The following is a 13,472-nucleotide window of genomic DNA, read 5'->3' on the forward strand; positions in this document are numbered from 1 at the left end:
TGGTTAGTCTGTGCCAAATGTCATTAAATACTATACTTCCAATGCCATGCTTACAGTACATAGTACATGCCGGCAACCCCTCCTGTGGTGCCGGACGGCTAAATTCCAAAGATTGTCTGTTGCTGCGGAACAATGCCCTGAAGCAGGTAGACAATTTCCCAGGCATATCAAATTATTGGTGTTACCTGGTCAATAATTGTGTCTGCAGATACAATGCGCTAAATTCAAAATTTCACGGTTGAATTAAGAGTCGGGTCACGACTCACCTGAACAAACCTAAGGAGGTCTGATCGGATTTAGAAGAATCTTACCAAACAAATCTTACCTCGTGTATGGTGATTTCGGCAAATCTGCCCACCTCGATAAGTGGACCCTCGTCAAGATGCTGTCTCAGACCACAAGCTAAACGTCCAGGGATCGGGTTGTGCAGCGCTGCTGAGGTGTCGCGTCTCGTTCAGTGGGGCACCTTTTTGTCACACCGTCCGATCCCGGTCCGATAGCGTGTGTCAACCTTCAACAATCCGGCATCAATCTTGAGGGTCCCTATTCGGGCGCCAACTGTGAAAACAGAATCAAAATATCAAGGCTTATTACCGCAAAAGGAAATACACCGAACACGGGTTACAAAGGAACATACAAAGTACTTTATTTTATACTGAATCCAGTTACAAAAACAGAGCAAAATCAGATAGTTATCGGTCCTCAGTACAACACAACAAACTCCAGCATGGTTCAGAGTGTTCAGTGGGAGATGTTGTACATTAGAATGCATTCGCTTTTTATACACTTGGTGGGCACGATGTCCAGCCCCACTTCGGGTTAATATTCCATGTAATACATCACCGATCTAGGGTTCGTGCCAAGTCTCGAACAACCGCATATAAGTGGTTTGCCTTTAATACATGTATCAACAAGCCTATGCAATAACTGTGTATTCTAAGATTTTTTTCATGCAGGCCTTCTCAAACATTAATACAATGTAGTAAAACAAGTGCTCTACATTCAGTATTTGAATACATTGTTTCAACATATGCTCGTGGATTAGTTTTGTTGCAGGAGTAATCCTTTTACACACAGGTCAACGAAGGACAAGGTCTCAGTTCATGACCTCAACAAGATGCCTGCAGACAAGTTACATATTATCTATATACAGAGGTCAAGTCGGCCATGTTGTATTTTGGAATGACATCGTCCACCATTTTAACTCACAGGGTGACTTTTACCAAGCGAATCCTAAAATGGCGGATTGGCCTAAAATGGCGGCTTACATTGATTTAAGTTCAGGACCTTGCAACACGGAATCTCTCGCAAGCGACTTTCGAGCAGCTTGGCGTTGGTCAATATACATATATGCAATAGGAGGCACGATATAATTTCTCTTTCGACAATACTACTAAATTTTCTTTGGGGAGTAGGAAAAAGTAAAAGAATTGCGCTAACAAAACGTAAAGCACCTTATGAAATGGGAGGTGTTAGATTCCCTGACTTTAAGCTATATCACTCTGCATTTCTCATAAAAAAGTCTCGCCAATGGTTCACAGATCCCGAATTCGCTGATACCCCTTGTACATTAGATAAACACACAGTTCATCCATGCAACATCACTGATTATATATACATATTTAAACATACCTCCAAGAACATCTTGGAATCTATTAAAGCATCCGTTTTAGCCCTACAAACCTTTCTCTTCCCCCATACCAAAACTCCCAATAAGCACCTTTCCCCTTTACTATGGCATAACAAGAATATAGTAATAAATAAAAAGATCCTTCATCGCAATGTATGGAACAAAAAAGGAATCAGATTCATCCAACACATTATAGATGGTCCTTCTATTCTCGCCTTCCAGCAATTCCCATCCATATTTACCATACCCAAAGCTGACTTTCAGTTTTACAACAAATTAATCAACTCCTGTCTTGATGCACTTAATCACTTTTCCTATGAGATTCTTTCTCCAGACTCCCTCAGACTACTACAGCTAACCATGACAGGTGAGATTACAGCCTCAAAAATGTACAATATGCTCAACTCAACATTTAATGTTTGCTCAATTCGTCTGAAGTGGGAATTTGACTTAGGATGTATGTTTGAAGATCATATATGGCTCCGCCTGTTTTCTAAAATTAAACAATTATCAGTCTCAGCAAACATTACACAACATTATTTCTTCTTCATTCATAGAGCATTTATTACTCCAGCTAAATTAGCTATGGTTAACCCAAATAATGATGCTAAATGTTGGTCATGTGGCTTATCTCCCGCTACATATATGCATATGTTCTTTGAATGTTCATATATTGTCAAATTTTGGCATGATATCTGGAAGTTCATTAAGCTTATCTTCTCTGTAGATGTTCCGTTTTCTTCTGTGAATATATTTTTAGGAAGTCTGGCCATTACAACATATATTTCACCAGACTCAACCAGATTATACGATCTATTTATCTGTATAGCCTTAAAATGTATCACAGCTAACTGGAAAGACTTTCGATCGCTCTCTACCAGAGCATGGTGGAACGCTATTTGTCATACTCATAAATTGGACATGTGCATGGCTAATAATCAAAATACAATTCCTAAATACAATGCTAAATAGTACTATTTCACCTGTTATCTTAACTCTTTCAATGCAACTGCTCATGGCTCCTGAACATATATTCTTATATTTATTTTACTAACCTGGTGATAATATTTATATTCAAATGCCTGTTTTATATTATTACAGAAATAGAAAGATCAGTTTTATTATATAACTTATTATACCCATCTTCCCCCCTCACCCTGCTCCCATCTGTTTCTTGTTGGTCTCCTGTTTGTCTCCCAGTATGTCTCCCCATATCTCTATTTTTTTCTCCATATCAGTTACTCTTTACAAAGACTTGCTTTATAATAATCCATGTTCAATCGGTACTACCTCCAACGTCTATTCTTGTTCAAATAGGTACAATGAGTTAATTTGATTAATGAATGTTTTGGATAAAGATCAAATTCTTGCTTGTTAAGATTGTTAATTCTGTTCATCCTTTATGGTTACCTGTTCCATTCAAAGTCTGTAACTTGCTAACACATGTATCATTATCAGTAAATTGAACAATAAAAAAATCATTAAAATAAAAATAAAAAAACCCAAAAATAAACTAGGTCAGACAAAGGAGAAACATTGGAATGCTGGTAATGCGTGCCCTATGCCAGAGCATTGTCAGGAGTGGAATTGCTGGTATTCCAATGTTCTAACTAGTGATTTCCATAACAGTTATTTTATAATTTATTTATTTATGAATAATAAAAAACAGTTATGTAGATAAACTACATGAAAGAACGACTCACAGCTTCGCAGTCACCCACCTGGTGGGTCTCACCTCTGCAGTCAACCCCTGAACATGCAAACAAAATACTGTGGGACACGTGTAGCTACATATCGGAGACAGGGGACCGGGTATGCAAAGGCCCGTTGCTGCTTGGGTATCTTAAAGCGAGGTGGCACAGTACGGGAGACAATGTGGGTCTCTGGAAATGTGAGCTAAATCCGACCGAGACCAGATTGCGCGTGTTATTGTGGCATTCCTTCTAATGCAAGGCATGCAGGCTCTGCAATGTCCACGTTTTAAAAGGTATGAGTTTTGCTCACTGTAGAGCGTCTTTCTTTCATTTCTACCTTTTAGGTCAGGGGTCGTCAATCTGGGGCTTTCCAGATGTACTGGACGACGACTGCCAGGACCACTTTCTATTTACTACGCTGAGTGGGACTGACTGGAATTGTTGTCCACAACCTCTGGAGAGCCAAAGGTTCAGACACCGGTTCTAGGTGATAGTACAGCCTTGCACTCTCTAAAGGTTGTCCTTTCCCAATTCATTCACTTACGAGCGATACCGTGCTTGTACTGCGTCCTCAAAGATGCATTTTATAATAAGGCCTTTCAGTAACATGTGTACTTTTTCCACTTCTGAGAACTGCTATTCTCATATCTTAAAGTATTATGCTCCACTAGTGCAGTCTGTCACCTGGCTCTGCCCCACACACAAACAAGTAGCGCCTTCTTTAAGTTGCCTGTTAAGGGTGCATAAGAAGCAACAACACAGCACATACAATCATGGGGTCGGTGTCATCATTGGGATCACTCAAGTGCCAAGAGGATGAAGGTTCGTAGTGTGTGCTACATAAATGGCCCCGTTCGCCCACGCCTATCGCGTTTGTGGTATCACAAGGGACCATTCCCATTGTCGATACCCCCAGATCTACACAAGAGCATAACAGACTTGTAAAGACGTTAGTTATGATCTAATAATGACCTCTTTTAATTCGCTTTTCAGGAACAGCATCCGCAGCATCTCCGAACACGTGCCCCTTCCTCCGTCCAGACACGTCACGGAGGTGGAAGACGCCTGCTACTCAAGTAAGTAGGCCTTGCGCTGCTGTCCAGACACATCCACGCGTTCCATGCGCCATTGCAACATGATTAGAAGTGACACATTTGCCAGGCACAACACAAGGGTGGGTGATGCGGTGTGATGCGTTCGATCCTTGGTAATGATTAGAGTGATGGTGTTAAGGAGAGAGGGGGCTATGACTGTGAGCCTGCGGGGAGTGGGGAGTGGGGGGTGGGGGGCTTTCCGCAACAAACAGCAGAAATGAATCTGCGGGTTCTAAAATAAGAACTGCTTCCTTTTTCCATATAAGGCATAAAGTGAATGTGAAAAGGAAATTGAACATCACTGATGTGTTCTGTGACATCCCAGAGGGCAAAGGTTGAGTTCCTTTATAAAGTAACAGAACTCCAAGGCGACTTACAATATCCATTGTACATACCGTGAGGGTATTTTATTCCTCATAATACAAGGCCGCAACAACATTCCCTTTAGTACTTTTTCTCTTCATTACTCCCATGCAAGAGATCCATACATGAAATGGAGAATTTAATTGGTTGAAATACAAACACCAAGAAGCAGCTTATAATGTGTTGCAAAAACATGCTAAGCAGTTTAATCAGTGCTTAAAGTGGGCCGGGGCCTGCCGGGGCCGGCCCCGGCAGTCTCCAAAAAGTGAGACTGAGCCGGGGCCCTACCGGGTCCCCCCATCGCACACAACATTGGCGGGATGCATTATCCTGCCGCTGCTGCAGCCGCGACGGAAGATGCACCCGCCAGTTTAATTTCAGGCGAGCTGACAGAAGTGCCAGCCAGGCACAGCGGCTGAGGCGGGCTGGCACTTCTGTCAGTCACTGTAACTTCCCTGATGACCCCTCATCTGAGGGGTCATCAGGGAAGTTACAGTTCCTTTGTTTGCCCTCGCCAGGTCACTGACCCTCAGCGAACCTGCAGGCTCCATGATCTAATATGCAGCTTAGGGTGAAAGGCGCCTCGGGCTCAGTGATCTATCTGCTCTGAGCAGAGATCACAGAGCCGAGGCGCCTTTCTCCATCGGCAAAGCTTTATAAAAGATGCCTTGAATTGTATACGTTTCAAGCCATCTTTTATAAACGTAGAAATATTTCTATGTTTATAGAAGACCGCTTGAAACGTGCACAATTCAAGGCATCTTTTATAAAGCTTTGTCGATGGACAAAGCCACCTCGGGTTTTGTCCGTCCTCAACGCTTTATAAAAGATGCCTTGAATTGTTTACGTTTCAAGCCGTCTTTTATAAACATAGAAATATGTTATAAATCTCTATGCTTATAAAAGGTGGCTTGAAAAGTGCACAAACCATAGTTAGGTAAGCACACAAGTGTGCGTGAATTACTATGGTTTGTGCACTTTTCAAGCCACCTTTTTATAAACATAGAAATACGTAACATTGATATGTTTATAAGGCTTGAAAGGTACACAAACCATAGTAGTACGCATACAAATATATAAATGCTCACATACATTTATATATTTGTTTAAGCACCTTACAATGATTTGTGCACGTTTTAGGCCACGCCCACAATGGAAGCCACGCCCACAAACGAGGCCCCCCCCTCAATTTCTTACCCCACTTAAAGCACTGAGTTTAATACAACTGTTTTGCAGTCTTAAGTAAGATGTAACATGCAGCTAGGTCGCTATGTTAAATTCCACGGGTGCACACAAGAAACATATTACCATATCAATTAATTGATCAATTAACAGCTTTAAAAGGTTGCAAAAAGCTATTTTAGAGAGAAGGAATCTCAAAAGCTACGGACGTCTTTAATTAGGTGCTCCAGGGGCAGCTGGAATGCTGCTATGTCCTTGCCCAAGCAATGGGCATTGTGGCACCTCCACTGCAAGAGATCATTACAGTTATGCTGATTACGTCATTTTCTTAGAACAGGTAAGTTGTTATGTAGCAACAATGCTGTAATCAAAGCATCATTTACAGGCGCTACCTTTACACAACACAATGGTGCGCATGTCTTTTACCAGATGTTACCTGCTGGATTCCACAGAAGGCGCAGTGATCATTTGAGCTCCGTTTGCAGCTATCAACGGTGTAGCCTGACAGAACCAAATAAGACAGGGGTGTGAAAGTGCTATTGCGATGCATCAACCCCTTCCATAACCCTTGCCCCTTCACCGGATATCATTTTGAAGCCCTGGGTTCGGCCCCCTCAGCAATCTCCTCATTTGGCATGGTATAGGTGGGAAAACAAGAATTTGGTGATCAACAGTATCGTAGGCCACAGATCGATCGAGGAGGAGTAGGGCTCCTGATCCACCCTAGTCTGCAAGCATTCTGTCAAGACTGAAGCCATTAGCAATTCTGTGCTCTGCCAGGCGTGGAGGTCTTCTTGGCTGCTGTCAAGGAGATAGCAGCTTTCGAAATCGACTGGAGGCGGTTGCTGGGCTGTGATAGATTCTAGGATCATGGAAGGGAAAGGGAAGTTAGAGAGAGATTGGGAGTTCTTTGGGATGGACGAGTCCAATGCGGTTTTTTTCATAGGGGAGGTATGACAATGGCTAGTCTCCCAGGAGGATGGGTCTCTGGTGAAAAAGATGGGTGGCCCCTTAAATGTGACTTTCAGTTGAGATAACTTGAGTATAAGATCTACCAAGGAAAAGAGTGTCAACGGGAGTAGAGTGGGCAAGCCAGACCAAGGTTTGATGGGGGTGGAGGAATGTATAGATGTGTCGGTCAATTAACAATGAGATTGAGTGTGGACATTGGGATTTTGGAAGACAAGAGATTTTTCGCATTTATCCAGGGACGCAGACATAACATCGGGAACAAATGACATTTTGTGTCTGCAGGAAGCCTGGCTAAAAAAGGCCCCTTTCTACGATGATTATAGCTCATACATGAATCCAGCTGTAGGTGGATATAGAGGGCGGCCATCGGCGGGTTTGCTGACCTTGGTGAAAATTGGAAGGGGTCCAGTGGTTGAAGACACGCTATGTCTGAACCCATTTATTCAAGTGATTTGTTTAAAGGGGAAAGACGCAATATGGAAACAATGGAATTGGGGTTTGATTATTGACATCTATTAGAACCCCAAAGGGACGTTGACAAAAGTGTTCTTGCAGGCAATTATTGATGTTATTGATAAATGTTGTAGTAGCCACAATGTACAGTTTATGTTTGTGGGGGGAGATTTGAATTGTCCATGCATGTCAAATAAGGGGGGATGATTAAAGCAGGGGAGCCAGGCAGGGGTGGGAGGAAGGTGAGAGCCCTTGTTTGGCTGGAGTTGATGAAACAAAGAGACGTGTCTATGTTGAATGGGCAATGTGAGGGCAATCGTCCTCTGGGTATATCCTGGACTAATGGGTTAGAGTCTTCTATTTTGGACTATGTACTCATATCCCCATCACTAATCAACGATATAACATCATTGTCAGTTATCTTGAAAAAGAAGAGCAATCACGCTCTTTTCAGGCTGACATGGAATCGATGGGATGATAAGTTGGAGGAAACATGGCCAGGTAACATATAAGCTACTAATGATGGTAACCGGGTATAGTAGAAGCCTAAAGATGCAGGAGTTCTATGTGAAAACGTGGTCAAACAGATCTGAATTTGTGGTCTCAGTGTCACTCAATATGATTACAACTCAAAACTATAGAAGATAAGTTAAAGAGATGGGGAAGAGCTTGAAAAGTAATGGGGATCATTCTTTGAAAAGGGCTTAGGGCAGAGGTCCAGGGCAGAGGCTGCATTTCCGATTTTGGAGAGAGAGAAACAGGATGGAAGAGGAGTGTGCTGTTGGCGGATGAGGTGGTGGAGGCATGAGGAGATTCTCAAAAGAAATGTCTTGCCTAATAATGTCAACTTTATCAATAAAGAATTTTGAGAGCTTTTATACAATGTCAGGAATGGAGAAAGGGTGGTAGTAGAGATATGGGGATTGGAGAACACACTGGGAACGTCCTTAGAAGATGTAAAGGGCATTCCATATTCTTGAGGGGAAGTACTTTTTTGCATTTGTGATGCTTTTCTGGTCGCCTCTGAGATGAGATAAGTGATTCTGTTTGCTAGGATATTGTATGGCGACCAGATAAGATGAGATGAGTGATTCTGTTTGCTGGGATATTGTATGGGCACCAGATGAGATGAGTGATTCTGTTTGCTGGGATATTCTATGGGCACCAGATGAGATGAGTGATTCTGTTTGCTGGGATATTGTATGGGCACCAAATGAGATGAGTGATTCTGTTTGCTGGGATATTGTATGGGCACCAGATGAGATGAGTGATTCTGTTTGCTGGGATATTGTATGGGCACCAGATGAGATGAGATAAGTGATTCTGTTTGCTGGGATATTGTATGGGCACCAGATGAGATGAGTGATTATGTTTGCTGGGATATTGTATGGGCACCAGATGAGATGAGATAAGTGATTCTGTTTGCAGGGATATTGTATGGGCACCAGATGAGATGAGATAAATGATTCTGTTTGCTGGGATATTGTATGGGCACCAGATGAGATGATATAAGTGATTCTGTTTGCTGGGATATTGTATGGGCACCAGATGAGATGAGTGATTCTGTTTGCTGGGATATTGTATGGGCATCAGATGAGATGAGATAAGTGATTCTGTTTGCTGGGATATTGTATGGGCACCAGATGAGATGAGATAAGTGATTCTGTTTGCTTGGATATTGTATGGGCACCAGATGAGATTAGATAAGTGATTCTGTTTCCTGGGATATTGTATTGGCACAAGATTAGTTCCAGGGATCGGGCCTGGTGTTTGCATTTCAGGATCCCCACAGTGAACCATTTTGCTTTCTGCTTTTTCGGGGAAGAGTCTGATTTTTTGTGCATGATCTTGAGTGCCGCATTTCCTAGGTTCCTGATAAAAGAACATGAATGAAGAGCAAGAGTGGGAATAATACGTGCACTGTTGTATTCACAACACCCCAAAGGAGCCATCATAGCACCACAACTGAGCGCACTGCTTGCAGAGCTGAGGCAGTAATAAGGATGGCAGAATACGAAGGGATCCCTCAGAAGGGGCAACAGAGTGTTGGACTAATGATACTGTGGGATTAAATGTTAAGGAAAAGGCACAATGGGCTCTTTGCATAGGAGAGAGGGGAGAGAGCTAGAGGTGATGAAACTGAGAGAGGGAAAGAAAAAGAGAGGGAGAGAGAGAAAGAAAGGGAGAGAGGGAACACAAAAAGGTCCTTCTCCTGGGTCAAACTCAAAACCAAAATATGCCAAGATATTCACTTTTGCAAAAGTGCACAGATTCTCAATAAAGTTCACACAGTCTCAGTGAATCCTTCCAGTCACTGACAGGCTCTCTGAGATTCCTACTGGCTTCTCTCTTGTTGACTGCCAGATACAAATATCTCTGCTCCTTCTTGTAGGTCCTCTAAATGTTGCAATGTCTTCCGACCGACCTTTAGGTAACACTGGAGCGTCTCTTTAACTTCAAGACAGAGCCTACTGGTGAGAACTGCTCCAGTTTCCACATGCAAGCTTAAGAGGGCGTTTTCACCTCCCTCTTGTATGGCCCACATTTCGTCCCTTTTCACCACCTCTCTACTTCTCCTCTGATCCTGTTTATCCGCGGTATGACACCATGTTCACATTTCTTTACATGTGGGGTTTAACCCTTTCTGATCAGGGTTTCACCACTAGCCCTTTCCCTAGGCCATATATTCCTGTTCATTCCTTCCTGCACTTACTTGCTATCATCTTTCTAGCTTCCTGCATTGCCTCTTGTCTTTCCACTTGCTCCATATGACGTCCACCAACCACCTCCTGATCTCTTACGCCAACCAGCTAATCATGTTTTTCACCAACGCCCCCTGATGACGTCTACCAAACACCTCCTGCTTAATTCCCCTATCCTTCTGGTGACTTCCCACGTCCTCCTTGTTCTCTAATCCCACCTCCTCCAGGCACCTTCCAGCCTCCTTCGGATTTTTTCAACCATCCACCTCCTGCGGACTTCCGCCTTCTTCCTGGTGTCTCTTCTCTTGTTTCAATCCTTTAACCACAGTATCTCCCATATATAGCCTGAAGGGTAGAATGGTGAACTGCAAAAGGCCAATAAGTGTGGCAAAGCTAATTTTCTCTATATATTCTTGGACTATTTCTCTATATATTCTTGGACTAGGAGATCTGGCAGTAACCTTTGAAATGTACTTTGCAAGCCTGATTCATGTGATCATTTTATCAATTCTAGGCATGTGATAGTTGTCAAAGTGAGAGATTTCATTTACTTTCCTAAAACCCATGAAAGATCGACAACTCACATGGGCTTTAGGTAACAGAAGGATTTGGGATGACCAGTGGGTTTTTGAAGATTCAATGAACTCCTAATCCAGCATCTTCTTAACCTCATCCTCCATGGCTTTCAGAGGAGCCATGGGCAGTCAATAGGCTCACAGTATGACAGATAGTCTGTAATGCATTTCGATAAAGTTCACAAAGTTGTTGCATCTGGTCTTGTGTCTAGATCAGTTTATATCACAGAGATGTTCACCCTTTCTCCAGACTGCAGTGTTCCAGCAAAAGCTGGTTCTTTTAGTTTCCATTGGTCCTTGAGCCAGAGTACATGATATACTTCTCAACACTTTTGGCCATCATTCTGCTATATTCAGTAGTTGAGGACACTGAGAAACTCTGTGACTCAGGGATCGCTCTGCCTCTTAGAGACCAATTTATTTTCTGATGCTCGAAGTAAGACTAAGGCAGTACCCCTACTTTAAACCTCTGCAACCATTTAAATGCTTATGTTCATATCGGCTGGTCTCTAAATGCAATTGTGTTAAATTGCGGATTAACTGAAGTCTCTCCTTGATGGTTCTCACAAACTCTGATGTTCTTTCTTCCAAGTCTTCTCGTCCGACGTAGCCTTCCTTCAGAATATCAAGAGTCCTCTACAGTAGACTAGTTTGAACAGATAGAATCAGGTGGGCAACTGGGGAGTTTTCCATGCAACGAAGAAGGTCCATTGTAGTAGTTCATCCTAATTCCTCTCATCCTTCGAACAAATACATATTTGGAGAAAGTTCTTTAAGGTTTGGTTGAAGCGCTCCACAAAGCCATCTGTCTGGGAGTGATATATGGAGGTCAAAAGGGTATCTATCTGAAACAATTTTTTAAGATCAGTCTGGAATTTGGAAAGGAATGGGGTACCATAGTCAGTTAAGTTTTCCTTTGCTAACCCAATTTATGTAAAGTACAACACAATATGTTTCCAAATGTGTTGTGTATGTTCGGTTTCATGGGAAAGGCCTCTGGATAGTGGGTATCAAAACTCATAGTACTAGATTATAGTAATTCCCAATTTTTGAAGGACATAGAGGACCTACCAGGTCTATTCCAATCATTGAGAAGGCTATGCAAATGATAATTTAAGTTTGCAGTTACCCATATCACTCTTAAACATCTTTTGAAAAACTGGACATTCTGTAGAGCATTTCTGGATTAGCTGGTGGATCCCTGGACAAAACAATCAGTTAAAGACATGTTCTTTCACTCTTTGGGCATTCTACTCAAGGATGGGATCAGACCAGATCAATAACAGCTTTCCATAAAGGAAGGGATACCAACAACTGATGCCTAGGCTTCCCACCTCCCTGCACATTATAACAGATCCCTTTGCCCCACAAAATATGTAATGAGTAGAAATTATGAAATTTTAGTGCTGGCCACTATTATGCCCGGGCTCAACTACTACAATGTGCTCCTCGTGGGGCCAGTAAGAACTGCATAAATCCTTCAAAATAACACTGTGTGCATCATTAAAAGTGTTCCTAAGAGAAATCACATTACCTACGCCAGGAAGGAGCTCCACTGGCTGCCAGTTGAATCTAGGATTCTCTTTAAGATCATCAATTTCACACACAAATGTTTGCATGGATCGGCCTCTATGGATCTCAAAGAAAGTCTCTTTTTGCAACTACAGTGGGAGATCAACCAGATTCAACGATACTCTACGGCTAATATGCCGTAGAGGCAAGAGAACAATAGTGAAGGGACACCCCTTCCCTGTCCGGGCTACACATGCTTGGAACAGGTTGCCACTTGACTTACGCAGAGAAAAGAGCCTTTTCATATTTTTCAAAAACTTCTCAAAGCCTTACTATTTAATTGATATCCTGACACTCTTATAAAGATTCGCTAGCTGAATTGTCTGTGTTGATGTGCGCAGTGATGGCTGCGGCGCGTAATAAACAATAAACAAATAAATAAATAAATAAATTAGGGCCTTATCACTTATGCACCCTCCTCTGCAGATATGGTGGCATCAAAAGCAGCTTGGGCTAAATTAAATTCGGGTCCTAAAGGGGGTAATGCATTAGGGATCTGATCCCCTAAAGAGTACGCTGAATCCTGCTCGCCCTCCTGGGGCAGACTCTGACCACTGTTTCAAGGGGATTTCTAGGGCAAATCAGAAGACATACATCCAGCCTTACCACTTTCTGTCTCATCATGAGTGTTTCAGAGTTATTATCACAATTTATGAGGAAGCTAGGCCTCATAAGTCCCAAGGCGTGCCGTGGGGAGGAGGTGCATTTTGCAGTGCAAGATAAGAGGCCATTTTGTAATGCTCTTAAAAAGCCAGTAGTATCTTTATCTGTCATGTGACTGTCTCCTGCCCACTGGCGGGGGCTAAGTAACCGCCCCATAACGCCCTTGGGGCCCTCATCCATTGTCCTTGGTCTCGATTGACACAGGACCTCGCCACAGGCCCCAAATAAAAAAAATAAAAAAAACATTATGCTTGCTTAGTGAATCAAGCATACGCTGTGTGCAGGCGATGCCCTCATATTTTAATGTTTCATTGCAATGATCTTTGCAGTCAGTTGGTGACATGAAATAGAGTCCATGGCTGGCTCACGTTGGCTTCATTCGTTTTTACTTTCCTGAAAACGCTCCCAGAGTTCCTTCAAAGCGCAGAACGCACGCGCCTTGATGTCGTGGACTCCCTTGCACTGCCTTGCAAAGCACATGAGCTGGATGCACCGGTCATCTTAAACCTCTTTTCTGCATTCAGCACCACTGGCTGAAACATCCTGCTGCAAACACTCACAAATATAAAGAA

General features: G+C 42.7%; 1 protein-coding gene across 1 annotated transcript in view; it reads left to right on the forward strand.

Moving 5' to 3' along the window:
- The window catches only part of SCIMP (SLP adaptor and CSK interacting membrane protein), a 291,084-nt gene that overhangs the window by 246,126 nt on the left and 31,486 nt on the right, over positions 1 to 13,472 (forward strand). The window contains exon 4 of the mRNA XM_069614606.1: positions 4,318 to 4,400. Coding sequence (XP_069470707.1) covers positions 4,318 to 4,400 — 83 coding nt within the window. The remainder of the gene's footprint in view (positions 1 to 4,317; positions 4,401 to 13,472) is intronic.

The sequence above is a fragment of the Ambystoma mexicanum genome, chromosome 9 (assembly GCF_040938575.1).
Source record: "Ambystoma mexicanum isolate Mex_15411 chromosome 9, UKY_AmexF1_1, whole genome shotgun sequence".
Lineage (NCBI taxonomy): Eukaryota > Metazoa > Chordata > Amphibia > Caudata > Ambystomatidae > Ambystoma > Ambystoma mexicanum.